Genomic DNA, 21,474 nt, shown 5'->3' with positions numbered 1-21,474 from the left:
TCATTCTTATTTTTAATGCCTCCTTGTTGCTTCTGTCTACTGGCCAACAACCACTGATGTTCTTTGTTACTGTACATTAATTTGCATTCCAGGAATTTTATGTAAGAGAAATCATACAGTTTATATTTATTTTTGTCTAACTTCTTTTACTCACCATGATTAGTTTGAGAATCTGGAGGTTGTATTTATCCAGAGTTCATTTCTTTTTATTGCTGAGGAATTTTCTGCTGTATGGACATGGCACAATTTTTTTTAACATTCACTCATTGATGGATATTTGGGATGTTTCTAGTCATCGATTATTTTTTAAAGAAATTTAAATAATCTATTTCACTTACTCATATATTTGCCATTTTCAGGGATCTTCATTCCTCTGTGTATATCTTGATTTTCCTCTATATTGTTTTCCTTCTTTCAGAGGATTAATTGCAATGTTTCTTATAGAGCTTAATTTTTAGTCCTGGATCTTTTCAACTTTTGCCACTAAAAGTATTTATTTCACCTTCATTTGTAATGATATTTTTTTGAGTACAGAATTTTAGATTGTCACTTTTTTCAGTACTTAAAAATATTCTTCTATTCTCTTCTATCTTAGAAGTCTGCTGTTATTTTTATATTTGTTATTCTATATGTTAATATATCCCCCCCTCTGGATTTCAATGATGATATAATTTGATGTAGTTTTCTTCATGTTTCTTATGCTTGAATTTCATTATGCTCCTAGGATCTGTGGATTTACAGTGTTCATCAAATTAGGAAGATTTGTGGCATGACTTATTAAAACATTTTTACTGTCCCATCCTTTCTTCTTCTGAGACTCCTATTGTATGTGTATTAGATAATGTGAAGTTAAACAATAGATCACTAATTCTCCATTCATTATTTTGGTCTTTTTATTCCTTTGTTTCATTTTGGAGAGTACAAATTTGAGTTCAGTAATGTTTTCTTTTTCATTGTCAATTCTCCTGTTAATCCCATCTAGAATATATGTCATGTAATGTCATACATTTGTTTTTCATTTCTAAAAGTTCAATTTGAGTCTTTTTGATATCTTCCATGTCTCTTCTTAACATGCTTGTGCTTTCTTCTATATCCTTGAATATATTGAGTATATTTATGATAGTTGATTTCATGTCCTTGTCTACTGGATTTATCCTATGTATCACTTCTGGGTTAGTTTCTGTTGATTGATATTTTCTCTTCATCATGGGTTGCATTTTCCTATTGATATGATATCATTGCCTGGAAACCAGACATTGTGAATCTTATGTTATTAGGTGCTATTTGTTTTTTATTCTTTAGATATGCTTGAACTTTGTTCCAGGGCCCAATTACGCTTCTTAGAAACCAAACTATGTTTCCAAAAAGCGTATAAGATAACAGTGTAGCTGACAAGCAAAATGAATGACAGTAATGATTCAAGAAGTAGGAGGGAGAAATTGGGAAGGCTTTGTTATTATAAGGCACTTGCACATCCCATGAAGCAGTATAGTTATTTAAAACTGGACTTGGATCAGCTGTAAATGTATATTGTAAACTCAAGAGTAACTACTAAAAATAAAAGTAAAAAAGAGAAGTCTAACTGATATACTAAGAGAAGGAAAGGAATCCTCTATAAAATGCTCAGTTTACTCCCCAAAAGCAGAAAAAAAGTAAAAAGAAAATAGGAACAAAGAACAAGAAAACAGTAAGGACTATAGTAGACACTAATCCAACAGAATAATCACTTTAAATATGCATGTTCTAAATAAACCAAAGATTATCAGAATAGTTAAAAAACAAGTTCCAACTATGTTTTCTACAAGACACCCAATTTAAGTATACATGCATATATAGATTAAAAGTAAGGGGATAATGAAAGATATACTAACATTAATAAAAAAATTGGTAATACATATGTATGTAGGCAGTTGCTTCAGGATGGTGGAGAACAAGGTAAGACCAGTGAATCCCATAAGCATTGGCTCACTGCCAAACTTCACTTGCTTTGAAATTAATTTATTGATGCTGTGTGCATTACCATAATGGTGGATAAGTTATCCTGTAAGTCCATGGATGTTAATTTTGGCAAAAAAATTCCAGAAGGGAGGGCAGATTCATATCCAGAATAATGTCTATTCCAGTAAGCATAACATCCTTTCCCTTCCCTGATGAAAATGGTCCAATGTAAACAATCTGCCACCAGGTAACTGGCTGATCACCCAGGGAATGGTGCCAAATTAGAGAAAGTGTTGATTTCTATTGCTGTCATATTGGGCACTCAGTAGTGATTGTAGGCTAGGTCAGCTTTGGTGAGTGAAAGTCCATGTTGCTCAGTCCATGCATAGCCTCCATTCCTATCACCATGGTTTCTTTGTTCATGAGCCCATTATGTGCTGAGAGGGTTGACTGGGAAAGAGGTTAATATGTATCCACAGAATGGGTCATTCTACCCCCTTGATTGTTAAAATTTTCCTCTGCTGAGGTTACTCTTTGGTGAGCATTTACATGGGACAAGAGTTTTTCTATATACTAGCTATGGAGTTTGAAATTAAAAATAGTAACACTTACATTGGCTCACTCAAAAATAAAATACTTAGGTATAAATTAACAAAGAATTTATGAGATCTCTATGAGGAAATCTACCAAACTACAAAAAAATCTCTTTACTGATGAAATTGAAGAACAAATAAAAGGATATTCTGTGCTCATTGATAGCAAGACTCAATATTGTCAAGATGTCAGTTCTTCCCAACTTGATCTATAGATTCAACACAGTCCAAACAAATCCCAGCAAGTTGTTTTGTGGATACTGACAAATTGATTGTAAAGTTATATAGAGAGGCAAAAGACCCACAATAATTAACACAATATTTAAAGAGGAGAGCAATGTCAAAGGACTGGTGCTACCCAACTATAAGACTCACTATAAAGCTAACATAATGAGGACAGTGTGGTATGGGTGACAAAATAGACAAATAGATCAATGGGGAACAGAGCACAAATCCCAGAAATAGATCCATACATATATAGTCAAGTGATCTTTGATAAAGGAGCAAAGGCAATTCAATGGAACAAAGACAGTCTCCTTGACAAATGGTGCTAGAACAACTGGACACTTACATGCAAAAAAAAAAAAAAATCTAGGCACAGATATTATACCCTTCAAAACAACTCAAAATGGATCATACACCTAAACTGAAAACACAAAACTAGAAAACAACTAGAAGAAAACATAAAATCTAGATGACCTTGGATTTGGTGATGACTTTCTAGATATAACATCAGAAGCATGATCCATGAAAGAAAAAATTAAGTTGGACTTGATTAAAATTAGAAACTTCTGCCCTGTGAAAGATATTATCAAAAGAATGAGAGGATGACATACACTGGGAGAAAACAATTGCAAAAGATACATCGGATAGTGTTTATTTTTTAAAAGATTTATTTATTTTAGAGAGCACAAACAGGAGGTGCAGAGGGAAAGGGAGAGATAATTTCAAGTAAGTAGATTCTGCTGAGTGCAGAGCCTGACATGGGGCTGGAATTTATGACCTTGAAATCATGACCTGAGCTGAAATCAAGAATCAAATGCTTAAAAAACTGCCATTCAGGTGCCTCAAGATATATCAGATAAAGACTGCTATCCAAAATACACAAAGAAAAAAAGGAAAAAAATACACAAAGAACACTTAAAGCTCAGCAATAAGAAAATAAACAACCCAACTAAAAAATGGGCTAAAGATCTGCACAGATACTACACCAAAGAAGATGGACAGATGGCAAATAAGCATATAAAAATATTTAAAATTGCAAATTAACGAGAAAAAACTATATACCTAGTAGAATGGCAAAAAATTTCAGTGTCAACACCAAATGCTAGAATGAATATGGAACAACAGGAACTCTCATTCATTGTTAGGGAATCCAAAAAATACATTGTCACATTGGAAGACAGTTTGTCAATTTCCTAAGTAAACATACTCCTACCATATGATTCATCAATCATGCTCTTTGGTATTTACCCCCTAAAATGAAAACTTAGGTACATATAAAAACCAGCACATGAATGTTTATAGCAGCTTTATTCATTAATTGCCAAAACCTAGAAGCAACCAGGATGTCCCTTAGTAGGTGAATGGATAAATTGTGGTATATCTAGACAATGAAATATTCCAAAAAGCAGTGAGCAACGAAACTGTAAAAAACATACTGAGGAACCTTAAATACGTATCACTAAATGAAAGAAGTCAATCTGAAAAGCTTACATACCATATGATATCAACTGTATGACAATCAGGAAAGGATGAGCACTGGGTGTTATGCTAAATGTTGGCAAATTGAACTCCAATAAAAAAAATAAAAAAGAATTTTTAAATACTTTTTAAAAATTTTCATTGATGTATAGAAACAATTGATTTTGTGTTGTTTATATTATATCCTGCAACTTGGCTTAAATTCATTTATTCTAGTTGTTCTTTTGTGGTTTCTTTGGGATTTTCTACATACAGGATAACATATGTCAATAGGTGTAGTTTCATTTCTTGAATGCCTTTTATTACTTGCCTAATTTCTCTGGCTGAACTTCCAGTATAATATAGAATAGAAGTGGTAAAAACAGGTAACCTTCTGGATCTTAAGGAGGAAAGTTTTTATCTTTCATCATTCAGTAGGATCTTGTCTGTGGGTTTTTTAGGAATGCCCTTTGTCAGTTTAAGGAAGTTCCCTTCCATTTCTAGTTTTCTGGGTATTTTTATCATGAATAGATGTTCAATGTTATTAAATGCTTTTTCAGTCTTAATTGAGGTGTATCTGTATCATGCTTTTTCTTTTATTCTATTAATGTTTTTACATCTTTTATTTTCTTCTGTTGAATCACCTTTATATTTCTGGGATAAATCCCACTTAGCCATGGTACATAATTCTCTTGCTATTGGATGCTGTTTGCTAATTTGAATTTTTGCATGCATATTCATAAGGGATGTTGGTTTCTAATTTCATTGTGTTGTCTAGCTTTGAAATTAGGGTGATGCTGGTGTTACAGAATGAGTTAGGAAATGTTCCCCTCCTCTCCTATTTTTGGAAGAGTTTGAGAAGGATTGATGTCAATTATTTAAATATTTGGTAGAATTTGCCAGCCAACTCATCCTTGATCTTCTTTTGTCAGGAAGTTTTTGAGTACCGATTCAACATCATTACTTATTTTAGCTATGTTGAGATTTCTCTCTTGAGTCAGTTTTGGAAATTCATGTGTTTCTAGGAATTTGCCTATTTCATCTAAGTTATCTAATGTTGGTATATAATTGTTTAAAGTATTATCTTCACTTCTGTAGGGTTGATAGTAATGTTCCCACTTTCATTTTGATTTTATTTGCATCTTCCCTCTTTTTCTTAGTCTAGGTAAAGGTTCATTGATTTGTTAATCTTTTTAAGGAACAAATCTTTGGTTTTGTTAATTGTTTTTCTATTCTCTATTTTATCTGTAATCATTATTATTTCTGTACTTCTGTTAACTTTTGGTTTAGTTTGGTCATCTTTTACCGTTTGTTGAAGTACAGAGTTGGGTTATTGATTTGGCATTTATAGCTATAAAACATTTATAGCTATAAATTGTCCTCTGAGTCATGTCTTTGGTGTAACCTGCAAATTTTGCTTATTATTTTAATGTATTCAAAGTATTTCACATTTTACTTGTGACTTCTTCTTTGACCTATTAATTGTTTACAAGTGTGCAGTTTAATTTCCAAATATTGTGAATTTCAGTTTTTACTGATTTCTAGTTTCATCCCATGATGGTTAGAGAAAAACTTTGTATGATTTTAATATTTTTAAATTTACTGAGACCTGTTTTGCGGCCTAAAATATGTTCCATACTCAAGAATGTTCCATATGTACTTGAGAAGAGTATGCATTCTGTTATTATGTGGAGTATTTTGTCTGTTAAAGCTAGTTGGCTTATAGTGTTATTCAAGTCCTCTATTTCATGTTCGATCTCCTGTCTAGATTTGCTACCCATCATTGAAAGCAAGCTATTGAGTTCCTCAACTGTTGTTATAGAACTAATTCCCCCTTCAATTCTGTCAATGTTTGCTTCACATATTTTGGGTGTGCTATTTGATGCACATTTGTTTGCAATTATTATATTTTCTCACCAAATTAACTCTATATCTTTCTTTGTTTCTTGAAATAGTTTTCTACTTATGGCTACTTTGTCTGGTACTAATTTTGCCATGCAATCTCTCTTTTGGTTACTACTTGCATGGAGCCTTTTTCCATCCTTTTAATTTCAATCTATTTGTGGGTTTTTAAAAATTTATTTAAAATGGCTCTCTTGTAGATAATATATAGTTAGATTATATATTTTTAAATCTATTCTGCCAATCTGTCTTTTAATTGGTGCATTTAATCCATCTGCATTTAAAATGATTACTGATATGGAAGCATTTCTGCCATTTTTCTATTTGTTTTCCAGAAGTATAGCTTGTGTTGTTCATGAATTGCTTCGATACTGCCTTCTTTCATATTTAATTTTTTCTCAGCATATCTTTTTATTCCCTTCATATTTCCTTTTGTTTATTTTTGTTAATGGTTATGTTGGTGATTACAAATTCATAACAGTGTCTTTTGAATTGTACTAATTGTACTAATTTAGCTTCTATAGCATACAAAACTGTTGCTATAAATATTCATCACCTTCCCTTATATCTTTGTCTTTATATCTTTATTACATGCCCATTAAGATTTACACACTTAACACTTAAACTCATGGAGAAAATAAGAAAAAGGAGTTAAAACTAAAAAATGTAATAATACTGGCTTTTATATCTACCTATAGTTATTTTTACCATTGTTCTTTATTTCTTCATATGTCTTTAGGTTACTGTCTAATTTCCTTTCATTTCAGCCTATAGGACTATCTTTAGTATTTCTTGTAGGGAGGGTCTTTTTTTTTTTTTTTAATTTTCATTTATTTATGATAGTCACAGAGAGAGAAAGAGAGAGAGGCAGAGACACAGGCAGAGGGAGAAGCAGGCTCCATGCACCAGGAGCCCGACGTGGGATTCGATCCCGGGTCTCCAGGATCGCGCCCTGGGCCAAAGGCAGGCGCCAAACCGCTGCGCCACCCAGGGATCCCGGGAGGGTCTGATAATAATGGCCTCTCTTTGCTTTTGTTTGCAATGTCTTAATGTCTCTTTATTTTTTGAAGGAAAATTTTGCCAGATACAGGAATTCTTTGTTGACAGATTTTTTTCCCCAGCACTTTAAATATGTCATCCCACTGCTTTCTGGCCTCTTTGGCTTCTACTATAAATTTGGCTATCAAACTTCTTGAGGATTTCTTATTTATGAGGAATAATTTCTCTCTTGCTGCTTTTAAGATCCTCTCTTTGTAAAACTTTGATTATAATGCATCTGAGTATCTCTTTGAGTTTATTATACTTGGAGTTTGAAGAATTTATTGGATCTGTAGTTCATGTCTTTCCTCCAATGTGAGAAGTTTTCAGCTATTATTTCTTCAAATATTCTTTCTTCCCCTTTTTCTCTTCTCTTCTCCTTCTGGTATTCCTATAATATTGGTATGCTTGATGATGTTTCATAAGTCCCTTAATCAAAACGGCACTCAAATCTGCTGCTGAGTATTTCTGGTGAATTTTTCATTTTAGTTATTGTAATTTTAGCTCCAGAATTTCTACTTGTTTCTTTTTATAATTTCTATTTCTTTATTGATGTTCTCTATTTGTTCATTATTATCCAAGATTCTTTTTTTTTTTAACATTTATTTATTTGGGAGAGACAGAAAGAGAGCATAGAAGGGAGGTGCAGTGGGAGAGGAGAGAGAATCTCAAGTACATTCCCACTGAGCATAGAGTTCTATGCTGTGCTCAATGCCATGACACCAAGATCATGACCTGAGACAAAATCAAGAGACAGATGCTTAACTGACTGAGCCACCCAGATGCCTGCATTGTTATCCAAGATTCTTCATTGGTTTTTCATTTATGAAAAACTTTAGCTTTATAATTTATCAGTCTTTTAAAAATTATTTTGATCATTCTGAACATCCTAAAAAGTCTCATTTAAAAGTCTTTGTTATTAATAAAATTAATTTCAACTGGAATGAATTGTTATGGTAATTTTTTGTTGCCTTTCTTAGCATCCCAGAATTTTTTCTCTAGTTTCTCTTCTTTGTTCTCTACTGTAGGATTTTTGTAGTTTCTTCACTACTTTCTAGATCCTTAGTCTATAATTTTCAGAGTTCTTGATCCATATTACTAGAGATAGGAAACAAAAATCTAGCTACTGATCTAGTTAGTCAGAAACCAAGCCCAAGGGTTATGTGAGAGTTTAAAATCCTCCAGGTTTTAGAGATTGTTTTTGTTTTCTATTTTTGTTATTTCTTATGTCATTAATTTGTGATTAGAGAATGTGGTTTGTAACATTCTAAAGTATTGAGGTTTTCTTGTGGCTTTAATATAGGCTTAAATTTTCATAGGTACTTGAAAAATTTTTAAGGTATAAAGTTCAAGAAATATTCAACAAGTCTTTCATATAAGTTATGTTTCTTTTTTCCTCATGTTTTATTTTTTATTTTCTTGAGTTGTCATTAAATTATGTCAAAATCTCTCATTATTATTGCATTTCTATTTCTTTTTATTCTATTATAGTTTTTGAAGTATAATTGCTAATCCACGTTACTTGGCTTATTAAAATTTTTAAGAGTTTCATGGGGATCCCTGGGTGGCTCAGTGGTTTGGCGCCAGCCTTTGACCCTGGGTGCGATCCTTGAGTCCCAGGATTGAGCCCTGCGTTGGGCTCCCGGCATGGAGCCTGTTTCTCCCTCTGCCTGTGTCTCTGCCTTTCTCTCTCTCTCTATGTCTATCATGAATATAAATAAATAAATAAATAAATAAATAAATTAAATAAATATTTTTTAAGAGTTTAATTGTGGATGTCCATTTCATCACTATAAATATAAGCACTTTCTTTTTTTTTTAATTTTTATTTATTTATCATAGTCACAGAGAGAGAGAGAGGCAGAGACATAGGCAGAGGGAGAAGCAGGCTCCATGCACCGGGAGCCCGATTTGGGATTCGATCCCAGATCTCCAGGATCAAGCCCTGGGCCAAAGGCAGGCGCCAAACCGCTGCGCCACCCAAGGATCCCTATAAGCACTTTCTAACTTAATGTATTTTGTCTTGAACTCAGTTTGGATATTAATATATTAACTCCTGTTTTATTTTTACCAGTAGTTGTCTAATATACTCTACTACTAACTTTTGAATCATCTTGTTTTAGATTTTTTTGTTGTTGGATTTTGTTATGTGATACATGCTGAAAGCCTTTTTCTTATAATACAAAGCAAATTATTTTACTATATCTACTGGCATGAGAGATGGTTCATCTAAGTTCTATTTTAAAGAACATCTTATTTTACTTAATTTTCTAGGAGACAATTTACATACCACCTCCTCTCACTTAAATCAATCAACAATTTTCCATAATGAATTGCTTAAAAGCAGCTTTGGTCAAGAATGGAATAAAGCACCAAAATAAAATAAAATAAAATAAAAATTTTAAAAGACTGCTGTTTTAAACATTCAACACTTCTGCCAATGATATTTAAACAAAATGCATAAATGATATTTGCATGATACATGTTTTCACTGTTTCCTTGTGGTTGGTTTTCCTCACCATCATGCAAATCACATACCGCAGTTAGTTGTCAATTGTCATACTAGATCAAAGAGGTTCATTCAGCTTCAAATTATTTGAAGGCCTTGGATAGAAGATTCTAAGGTTTTGAAATCCCAAACTATCATGCCTCCATTAATTCCTGTACAGCAGAATTTCCAGTAATCTTGTTTGTCCACTTGAGTTAATTGCTATCTATTCTGGTGCAATATCTCTGAGGCTGTGATGTAGTACTCAGTTGTGACTCTCTTGCCCATGTTTTGGAAGTATTTCATAGCTAACATGTGCTGGATGCTTTGTTTTGGAATGTTTGGAGACTAAAGTCATGGAGCTGTGGTCAAAAAAAAAAAAAAAAAAAAGGAGCCGTGGTCATCTTAGTTAAAGAATACTGGGTAGTAGCCATGGCTGGCAGCTACACAATGGTATTCTTTGAGACAAATAATTCATTCAGGAGTGGCAGCAACTGTTTTCAGATGAAACCTGAACACTGAAGCATCAGCAATAGTCACATTGCTGTCATAGCTGACCTAGGCCACAGAGTTCCCACTGGCAGAGAAATTGAAGCTGGGACCCAGTTCCTAGTACCATTGGACTCTGATATCAGCTAACCAAAATGCATCTTGCTGCCCTATGGCATACTGGTTGGTTTTCATTCACTTCTTTAATGTATGCAGAAGCACTGCATTTGAAGTCACATAATCCTGCTGCCAGGAAAACACTGTTGGTATGCCATTTCAAATTGAGGACCTTTTAATGTGTTTGCTTACCTACTTGCCATTTTCATGCTCAAGTAATAAGCAGAAATGAATTGTGCTTCACTATTCATAGCAAATATGTTCTCTAGAAGGGATGAGTTCACAAGAATGGCTACATAATTAATTCTGAAGATCACCAGGGTAAGTTTCCAGATACCATCTTCCTGGCTCCTGCAAAGGACAGTGTAGTCACTCTTGAAAGACCAGTACATATTTGTGATGTGTCCACTGTGCTCCTGGAGTTCATGAGGTTTCACCCACTGGCTCTGATTCTTCTTATAGATATGAAGTCTGTAGTTATTGTGGTTAAGGGCAATCTGAATATGATAAGTCATTACTCTAGTACAAAGTTGTTGCAGTGACCATATTCTTGGTGTTTTCAAAAGGTAGAAAGGTAGAGTCAGGGAAGTCCTGAGAGTCTCAAAATGGAGAATCTGAAGACTCTGGTCAGTCAACATCAACAGGCTCTATTCTATCTCCTTCTTTTATAGTGGGTTGTATCTTCTTTGCTGCTGCTTCTGCATTTTATATCCACTTTTAATATACGGTCTTTATTTTCTGATTTTTTAACTGTATATTACCCTTTGCTTAATTTTTGAAATTTTGAGATATTTTACCTTTTCTCTAGTGGTTACCTTGAATATGTATTTTTCTTAAATTGTTAGCTATGCATAGTAACTTATTTCCCCTTATGAAAAGTGAAATTAGTGTAATTCTTCTTCCTCTGATTGTTTTTGTTCTCACTTTACCACCAATTAACCACCAAATTTAGCTATAGAATTCTCTTTTGTTGGGAACTCTAACCTCCTCTCTACATTCCATCTCTCAACTTTAGAATTTCACTATTGTTTCTATATTGCTACAGATTTTAAGTTTACATTATATTTTGTAATCATATTTGGCACTGTTGATTTTAGTTCTACACTCAAATAAATAATCACTGCAGTTCTTTGACCATGGCCTTTTCATGAATCTTTTCATTGGGTGGAATTTCTCTTGTAATAGATCTATTTTACGGGCTTATGGGGGTTTGTGTTTCACTTATAGTATTCTTGGTGAATATATAACAATATATTCATAATGTTATGTGCCAGCCCCTGGATTATGTACACATAAGGTTTGAATTCGGGGGATCCCTGGGTGGCTCAGCGGTTTGGCATCTGCCTTCGGCCCAGGGTGTGATCCTCTGCCTTTGGCCCAGGGTGTGATCCTGGAGTCCCGGGATCGAGTACATGGGGCTCCCTGCATGGAGCCTGCTTCTCTCTCTGCCCATGTCTCTGCCTCTCTCTCTCTCTCTCATAATAAATAAAATCTTAAAAAAAAAAAAAGGCTTGAATTCTATAAAATTCATTTTTAGGTTTTTTAATTCAAAATATTGTTGGAAAATGGGCAGCCCCAGTGGCGCAGTGGTTTAGCACCGCCTGCAGCCCGGGGCGTGATCCTGGAGACCCAGAATCGAGTCCCACGTCGGGCTCCCTGCCTGGAGCCTGCTTCTCCTCTGCCTGTGTCTCTGCCTCTCTCTCGCTCTGTGTCTCTCACGAATAGATATAATAAAATCTTAAGAAAAAAATATTGTTGGAAAATAGAAAGTCTATTTTTTTAAAATGAGAAACAAGATAGTTTTGCACTAAATGTAAAAATGTTAGGTATAAAGCAATTTCCCATGAACCTGGCAATTATCTCATAAAATGCTAACTACTTAACTGTTCTAACTGCATAAGTATTTACTGTATGAGGTTTTTACTGCTATTACTATTATTTTACTGTTACTGTTACACTGTTCTTCAGTTAAGGATTATTATAATAAAGAAGTTATATTAGTATCTAAAGCTCTCTAACACTTTGTCATTTTTTCCTTTGTCTTTAGTGAGTAGCTCATGTACACAGTCACTAATATCTTGATATAGATGAATGTTATCAATAATTTCTAATTGCACACTGATGGTTAACATGGATGTCCCTGTAGAACTCAACCTCATTCTCCTTTCCTCTCAAACCAGGTATTTTCCATGAGAACTATTCTCAACATGCCTTAGTCATTCTGGACTCCTCCTATTTCCTATGCATTACCAACACTGTTTTGCTCACTGTTTGTAATCCCACCAGTTGTAAATTCTCCCATGGGGACTGCTTTTCTCTTTATTTTATTTGTTATTCTACTTTGGCCCCTCATCTGGCCTTCAGCAATAGCTTCTTAAACATCTTCCTCCTTCACTAATGAATTTTACACTACTGGAAAATGATCTTCCTAAAGCATATTACAAGTAACCCAGGTATATTTTACAGCAAGGTTTTAGGTGAAAGAATTTACATTTAAATATTTATCCTTGTCTAGAAGCCTTATGGTTTTTTTCTGGAAATTTCATTTTTTTAAATGAAATTATATTAACAACTTATAAGTAGATATTTAATGAAATTTTATTATAAATCCTTTTAAGTGCAAAAAAATCTGTTAGTAAAGTAACACACACTTGACAATTTTATATATATAGTTTTCATCATTTGTCTTTGCTCAAAGTATGTGTGAAAATAACAAGAATGAAGCTGTTGGGAGGGAGACTTTGAGAAACTAACATTTGTAGAAAATGCTAATGGTTATTAATAACAACTATGCTAACTGATCTCCAGATTAGATTTACAACTAATAGCTTTCTTTGTTATTTCTAATAAACATAGAAGTGGGCTGGGAATCTTTTTTCTTCATTTGTAAAGTGGGAACAATATCAATTACCTTGTCTTGGGCAATATATCTAAATCAGTTAGCATAGTATCTGACACATTGTAGGAGGTCAATAAATAAAACTATAATGTTGATTCTTCCTTTGATATCAATCATCAATTATAATGGTAAAATACTAATTCATAACAATTTCTTTAATATTGAACTAATAATAATACTACCTACTATGTTAGTGCTTTGCATTTATAAAATATGCATTAATCAAATTCATAAAAGATTATCTGTAACTAGATATTAAATGTAATTATTTGTGGTCTAACATTTAATTTAGATACAATGAGGTGAGGTATGTGAATATGCTCTATAAACTTTGGGTAACATATTCTATGATCTAGCTTCAAATCTTTACCATTTATTAACAACACAATCTGTTTCTCCTCTGAAGAGAGAAGAAAAATATTGGGAATAGCAATAGCAACTTCAAAGAGCTGCTAAGAAAATCAAGTAAAATCATGTATGTGAAGCAGCTTTGTAAACTCTAAAAAAATAATGCAAAGACTAATTACTGTATTTTTGTTATTTTAACCATGACATTATCAGGATTTAATGCTATGAATTTAAGTTAGAATAACGGAGATGAAAATAAAGGTAATTAAATAAAAAAAAAACCCTATACTGGAACAAGCAGATAAAAGTTCTGAAGGAAAAATTTATGAAGGTCTATTTTGTAAAGCACTATTTATTTCAGAGTTTGAATTAAAAATAAGCCTGTGACCACCACAAAAAATGAAAGTGAATCAACTTTCCTGTAACTTTTCTAAAATTAAGAAAAGAGCTAGGACTCCATTCTTTTTGTATCAGGCATTTTTGTTGTTAAGTAGTATTAATTCTAAATAATACTAATATACAGAATAGGGAAAATAATTCTGGGAAAAAAATGATGCTCATTTACATGATTATAGTCACAAAAGGTAGGATCCATATGCCCGATTATTCAATGTTCAAAAACATTTTCATGCTAAAAAGAAATGAAACCTTATATTTCTTGGTGTGTAATGATTTATCAAACATAATTTTGTAAAATGATTGTTAACAAATGAAATGTTGAATGCTGCCAACAGAACTGTATGGTGATTTTTAAAAAAGCCTTTTTGGAAAGCCATCAAACACTGCCATCCAGGAAACTTGTTATTCATGGACTTGTTGGTAAAAATGTTCAGCCAAATGAATATAAGAAAACTTAGATTGTTGGCGTACCGTACCAAGATCAGCCTTAAGATCTGTTGGCAGACTTAACTTTCTTGATCCTTTAACTGAAACAACAGAAAAAGGAAAAAGGCAGTTGTTAATTACATAAAATTAAAGAGGAGTGTGGGGGAACAGTATGTGCTACAGTATAATTATTAAATCCTGATGAGCATTATATTTAGTGAGCATGTATAGAAGCAGAAATACTGTTCGATGTTAATTGGTCATTCAGTAGTAAATATTTAATATGCAAACCGAAACATGAGAAAAGCAATTGTTCTTACAGCAGATAATTAAGTATTTGCATAGTTTTTTTTTTCACATGTGGTATGAGAAGTGATTTTTTTGTTTAATTTGGGAAGAACCAAAAAGTCATTTTGGATAAATCTAATAGGCAAAGAAATATTGCAACAAATGTTTGAACTCATAAATAACTGACCAGGGTAAAAACTGATGCTAAAGCTCTCAATATTTTTTTTTGAAATAGAAAGAAAATTCTATTACAGATCTATATGATACAGTCAAGGAAACTTTACCATGCCAATGGCAGATGACATGACTTCAATATTGAAGGGTACAATGTTAAATTCAGTAGATAAGATCTTGAAAAATAAAAGATATTTGAAAATGAATTTAATTATATTATAAATCAAGATATCAGAAAATGCTTAAATAAACCAAGAAAAAATATATAATTTATTTAAAAGCTTTCGTCATTATCTGTTAATAATTTTACATTGGGTATTTCAAAATACTGAACTGGAATGCATGTTATCATAGGAATGCATAAGGGGAAATCATGTTAGACATCTTTTCTGTCACTTTATACTTGAAGACTCTAATTGATACCATCAATTATACCTTCTAGTAAGTGATTTTTCTTTACAAATAGGAATGTTATTTTATTTTTATTTTTTATTTTAAAAATATTTATTTGAGAGCACACAAGCAGAGGGAGTAGCAGAGGGATAGCGAGAGGTAGGCTCCCCACTGAGCAGGGAGCCTGACATGGGGCTCAATCCCAGGACCTCAGGATCATGATCTGAGCTGAAGGCAGATGGTTAACTGACTGAGCCATCCAGGCACCCCAGGAATGTTATTTTTAAAATAAAAATGCAGATTGCAGAGTAGAAAGAATATTCAATTTAAAATCAGAAAACCTGGCCCACAGATTTCTGAATTTGGCCACCTAAAAATATGTTTGGGAAAAAAATCCCTTCATCAATTTGTCACTTAATCTTGTAGCTTAATCTTATCTGTCAAATAACATTCTTGATATAATCTTTAGTGTTTCTGCTGGAATATGATTAGAATACATTTTATAATGGTTTTTAGAAAACCTAAATATATTATAAACTTAAATGTATTTTTTATGTTTCATGAAACATAATTTCTTGATTTCCCCCCCAACTATTTAAAAATAAAAACCCATTCTTATTTCACAAATCATACTAAAATAGATGGCAAGATGGATTTGGTCTGTGGGCTGTCATTTACTGACTACTAAATTCCATGCTAAACTACTTGTAAAAGGAAATCTAAGTATTATCATTCTAATATAAATAATAGCAACAGGCAAATGTTCCTATGAAAAGACATTAAAGGTAATCCTATTAAGATTAAGGGGCAACCAGGAAATCAAATTTTAGTAATTTGGGTTTAGAATTAGCACAAGCAAAAAGTTATTTATGTCAAAATATGGCCAACTGAATATATGTAATATGCTTCATTAGAGGTTGCAAATATATTTTGTAAATTCACAGTTCAAATATATTTTGTAAATTCACACACACCCAATCCTGTATGTGTTCCATATTTAGAATAATCTCTCAATTTATTTTTATTTTCTAAAAGATTTTATTTATTCATGAGAGAGAGAGAAAGGCAGAGACATAGACTGAGAAGCAGGCTTGATGTAGGGAGCCCAATGTGGGACTCAAGGCCAGGACTCTAGGATCACGCCCTGGGCTGAAGGCAGGTGCTCAACCATTGAGCCACCCAGGCATCCAGCATTTAATTTTTTAAATAACTGATTATAATGGAAGGGTTTGTTTCATAATTTATCTTGTTTCTATTTTGTTTTTTAAAACAGTATTTTGGGGCACTTGGGTGGCTCAGTTGGTTAAGCAGCAAACTCTTGGTTTTGGCACAGGTCATGATCTCAGGGTCCTGGGATTGTGCCTCTGGATGAGCACCATGTTCAGGGAGGAGTCAACTTGTGAATTTTCTCTCCCTCTGCCCCTTCTCCTGATCGTTCTCTCTCTCTCTCAAATCTTTTTTAAAAACTACAGTATTTCAACATATCTATATAGTATTAATTATTTTTAAAATGGATTACAAAGATCTTTTCAAAAAGAGGGCAAATTGGTTCCTGCCTATTGGTTAGTAAGCCCAGATATGTAGAGCATGACAAAGACCACAATATCACATGCCGTCCTGCTATTCTTTCTGATGGAAAATTCTAGTATCTAACTTACTCTGGCTCCCAAATCTGCTCTAGTTTTTTGGATCTCCTTCTCAATTTTGTTACCGCTTTTTGGTTTTCTGTAGAAAGCCTGAAAACTGGAGTCCTCTCACAAACCCCCATCTTCAATAGTATAACCGAAGGAGGGAAAGGGAATGATTTGATGGTGGTATTAATTAGGAAACTTTAATAAAAATATTAATAATAGGTGTCTATTATTCATGTACAGGATGATTCTCTTGCCCACCTAGTACACTCTTTTGGGGGAGGGGATGGATCTTTGTGTCCAGACAACTAGTAAACTTTTACTTGTTCTTCAAGACCACTCAAAAATCACCTCCTTTCTGAATGTAGCCTCAAACTTAAGGCTTCATCTGGTGCTATTATCCTAACTTTCATAGCCCCTTGTGCACATTTCCTTTATAACACATCACATTTTATTACATTTGACTTTTTTTTTTTTTACTCTGCTACTCATTAACATCCTGAAACTGAGTTCTCCAAAGGTGGAAGTTGTATTCCCAAAACCTAATAAAGTATTGACATAGAGTAGGTGTACAATGAGTATTTGCTGAATAAATGTTGAAAAAAACAGTAAAGTCAGGATACGAGGTGAGGAGTTACTCTGAAGAGGGCTAAACAAAGTATGTTCAAGTGTTAGAGAAATATGTTACACGTGAACACTTGAGGAATCTGAGTTGGAAGATGAGTAAGGCAAGAGGAAGTATGAGGCAATTCTTCTTGGAAATGTATAGAATGGAAACCATACATATTAACCCCTTATAATGTGCTCTTGGGAATGTGGCTCTCTGAATTTCTTAATTTTTACTGTTCTCTAACATAGGCACAGTGCCATTACATATTGAAGGGGAGAAAATGTTTAATAGAAACTTCTCACTACTCACTGGCTCAGCACACTGCACAAAAAAAGAGAATCTTGCTCAAAGGAATCTTAGAGATCATTTACTCCAATATCCTATTCAATGAAAACTATTTCTCCTACAACATTCTTGATATCTTGTTTAAATAGTCCTCATAGAAATCTTTAAAGGTATATAAAAAATCAAATTTTGGGTTGTTATACAACCTTTGCAAGACTATGTTCTCTCTATTCTAGACTTTTCTACTTCCAAATTCAGGCTCAGTTACACTAATGAGGCAGGGTCGTCTAGTGGCTTAGCATAGCTTATGACAGAATTAGGTCATATGCTCAGCCCTAAATATGAACAGAACTTCCGGCATTACAAAAGTATTTTGGCTAGGGGTTTCAGGTATCTTCAGTGCATCAGATCCTTCAGTCATATGTATATTCACGTGTTTTTTTCCTAACTCCTAATTCAAGTCAAAGTCAATGGAAACTGCAGCCTGACTCATCAGAGGAATGCTGTATTGGCTTCAAACAACTCAGAACAATAGAGAACAAACTGATGGTTACCAGAGGGGAGATTGTTGGGGAAATGGGTTATTTAGGTGATGGGCATGGGGTGTTGCATGGGAGTGCTGAATCACTATATTATACACATGAAACTAATACTACACTATGTTATCTAACAAATTTAAATAAAACCTTAAAAAAATAAATATAATATGTACAAAAACCCTCTGTGGTGCCACAATTGAATCAAATTTTTAGGAACAGAACAAACTCTGAATCAGTCTGAATGTGGCTTATCACTTTAATGGGAAATACATAAAGAGGTAGGCTAGAACTTTCTAATTCAAAGCTTTTGATTAGTTGTTTCTTGGTTAGAGACAACTGGATTGACCTTTTGATTTCCAATGGAGGATTTCTACTTTGTAACGGCTAAGCTACAACTGATACTGGAAATTAGAATGGCCAAGGAGATCAGATTCAGTCTCTTTAGGCCATTGATGTTTGTTACTATTTTTATAATAACTGCTACTATATTTTATTGAGAATTTATGTTCTGTAAATTAGCATAAAGTTAAGGTTGAGAAACTTGGCTAAAGGTATAATGGTAGGAACAGCAGGTAGGTTGAAATTTCCCAGACTCCAAAGCAGCTTACTTTCCAGTAAGCAGCCCAATAGGTATGTTATATATGATATAGCAGATACCAATTGTGTCGGCCTAGATGTCTTCTGCAAAATAAATCTAATACTAAACATTTAGATTGAAATGTTTATAAAATTTATCTGTGTTTTGTTTCATTTACTGTTTGGAACATAGTAATGAATTTCACTTGTCTCTATCTTCCCCTAAGCTAGAAACTTAGAACAAAGCACCTGGTACATATATAGGTATAGTTCTCTCTCTCTCTCTCTCTCTCACACACACACACACACACACACACACACACCCACACAATTTTAGAGTCACCATACTATGGTAGAGCCCTGAAAGGCCTACATACTTCTATATTACCACCCCTCCCTGCCCCGCCTTTTATGAAGGGACTAACATAAAGTCAGGCAAAGAAGAATCTTTATTTGAATTTGCCCCAGCATAAAAAAAAAATGTTTTATGTCATGACTCTACTTTTCTTGCTATATTAAAATATGTATTATAATTCTATCTGGACAGTATTAATGAATTAGTGATTTATTAGTGTTGCATGAACAAGAGTTAAAGGATTATGAAGCTTTATTTCTGTTCTTGTTTACCTTGAACTATAAACTCCCAGAGAAAACTACTTCTTCAACACACTTTTTTTAAGTGCATAAAATAGAAGGACAAATCATTTGGGATCAAAGGACCTTGAAATCTGAAGATTTGGGCTGGTTCAGACTAAGCCATTTATTAATAGGTTAATCTTGGTCAAGTTATGAAATTTTTCCTTAGTCATACTTTCTCCACTTGTGTAAAATGAGAACTATACTAACCTTACAGGGTTGCTATAGGATTGAATAAGATAATACATATGAAAAATACTTTGTTTGCTTTAAAGTACTATATCAATATTGATTACAATTTTTAGCAAACAAGGCTTAATAAATTCAAAATATGATAATTTGTTGATTCTATGAACTATAAAAACTAAAAAGTATATTAAGTTTTTTTGAATTTTTTTTAAAACATCCTCTTCATAACTTAGCAACTTTGTCACTGTTTGGCTGTCCTTTAGTTTCAACTGTGATAAGTTTTTTGCAATTCTTATATTTCTTTTTCTCATTTTTTAAATGAAAACCAGGAAAAAGCATAGGCTTTATAACAAAATGTTATAAAGGTTAAGCTGGAATTCTAGCTCTACTTATTTAAATACTCTGTCAGTTTTCTCCTCAGCAAAAAGCCTATCCCAGGGGTGATGTAAGAAAAAAAAGAAACTAGGTTTGAAAAATTGTGGGTAACAATTATTTTTAGGTTTCTTGTTTACTAACTTCATTTGGAAGTCTAGAACATTGGGAATTTATGCTTCTTAAAATTGCAAATCTGGTCATAACCATTTTGTAATGAATGCCTAATTGAAGGAAGCTGTGCAACCTGTGTTCGATTTTGATTTGGCCTCTCTGAATAGCAACAAATATTCAACGGTTCTGCATAAAACAGATTATAAGACTTTCCTTTCTGCTCACTATTTCTGAGAGAACATTGCCCCTTTGAGGCAATTCTCTTGTGGAATTTCCATGATCATCCTGGTAGTTTGTGATCATAGGTAATATTTTATTGTATTCCAAAAAGTTATTGTATTACAAAAGCATTTTTACAAAACCACTTTACTTTTTGGCACTTAAGTTTCCCTGAGTTCTCTGTTGGTTCCCTCGTATTTTTTTAGGTCTGATAAAAGTATTCAGACTTAAGGTAGAAAAATAACTATCAAAATTATATAGAATATTACAAAATCATAGAAGCCTTAGGAATTCCTACTTTATTCCAGGGAATTTTGTCTTCATTCACCATGGGGGGACTTATATTTTCAGCACAAATAAGAATAAAGCATTTGAGAAAAATTGTGTAGTCCAGAAAATTGTAGAGATATGAAAAACTTGTTTGTTCAAAAAAAAGATTTTCACTTTCACCTGGCAAGTGATGTACTTGATTCCTCTGTTTCACAGCTGGTATTTCATTCCTATAAAAGCCTGGTGCTCCCTCAGGAGTTCTGGTAGCAAGTCCTAAAGGAAGGGAATAAAAGACTTTGGCATTTAATTTCTTAGCCCAAGTGAACCCAGAAGTTTTATCTTGGAGGTGAATTTCATGATAACTGTTTGGAAGGCTCTCTGTTTTGTGCCTTTATCTGAGTATTTTGGTGCCGTCCCAACAGAGGTCTATTTGGAGGGAAGAAGCTTTCTTCTTTGGAAGATATAGTGGGGTTCCAGAAATGTAGAACCAGACAGAAGGAGCATTCAAGCTAGGCTATAAGACCTAGTTCTAACCCAGGTTTGAAAACAACAGAGATGGTTATTTCTTTGTTAGTATTTTGTGATGTTAGCCTTTATGATATTTTAATAAAGATATCTTTACTAAAGATACCTAAGTAAACATATTTTAATAAAGATACATATTTTATCACCCTAGCCTTAACTTGACCTTAATAGCATAGTAAGTATATTCATTGTGGACAGTGAGAATCACAAGGATTGATGGCTATATTGGTAGCAGCAGTACTAGAACCCTGATGCTAACCTAGAAAAATATGTTCATCTGAGCAAATGATTTTTAAAGGCACATCTTCAAGAAGGAAAAATTAGAAAAATGCA

General features: G+C 33.3%; 1 protein-coding gene and 1 pseudogene across 6 annotated transcripts in view; both read right to left on the bottom strand.

Annotated features, from left to right (window-relative positions):
• Positions 1–21,474, bottom strand: part of STXBP5L (syntaxin binding protein 5 like) — a 379,914-nt gene that overhangs the window by 41,481 nt on the left and 316,959 nt on the right. For 3 of the 6 annotated variants that reach the window (XM_038582977.1, XM_038582976.1, XM_038582978.1), the window contains one exon: positions 20,797–20,889. The exons of the other annotated variants lie outside the window; for them this stretch is intronic. In XM_038582977.1, coding sequence (XP_038438905.1) covers positions 20,797–20,889 — 93 coding nt within the window. The remainder of the gene's footprint in view (positions 1–20,796; positions 20,890–21,474) is intronic. 6 annotated transcript variants of the gene reach the window in all.
• On the bottom strand, positions 9,742–10,763 carry LOC119877846 (annotated as a pseudogene).

This window comes from Canis lupus, chromosome 33 (assembly GCF_011100685.1).
Source record: "Canis lupus familiaris isolate Mischka breed German Shepherd chromosome 33, alternate assembly UU_Cfam_GSD_1.0, whole genome shotgun sequence".
In the NCBI taxonomy this organism is placed as follows: Eukaryota; Metazoa; Chordata; class Mammalia; order Carnivora; family Canidae; genus Canis; species Canis lupus.
Note: the sequence above shows the minus strand (reverse complement) of the source record. Positions and strands in the feature narration are given on the sequence as shown.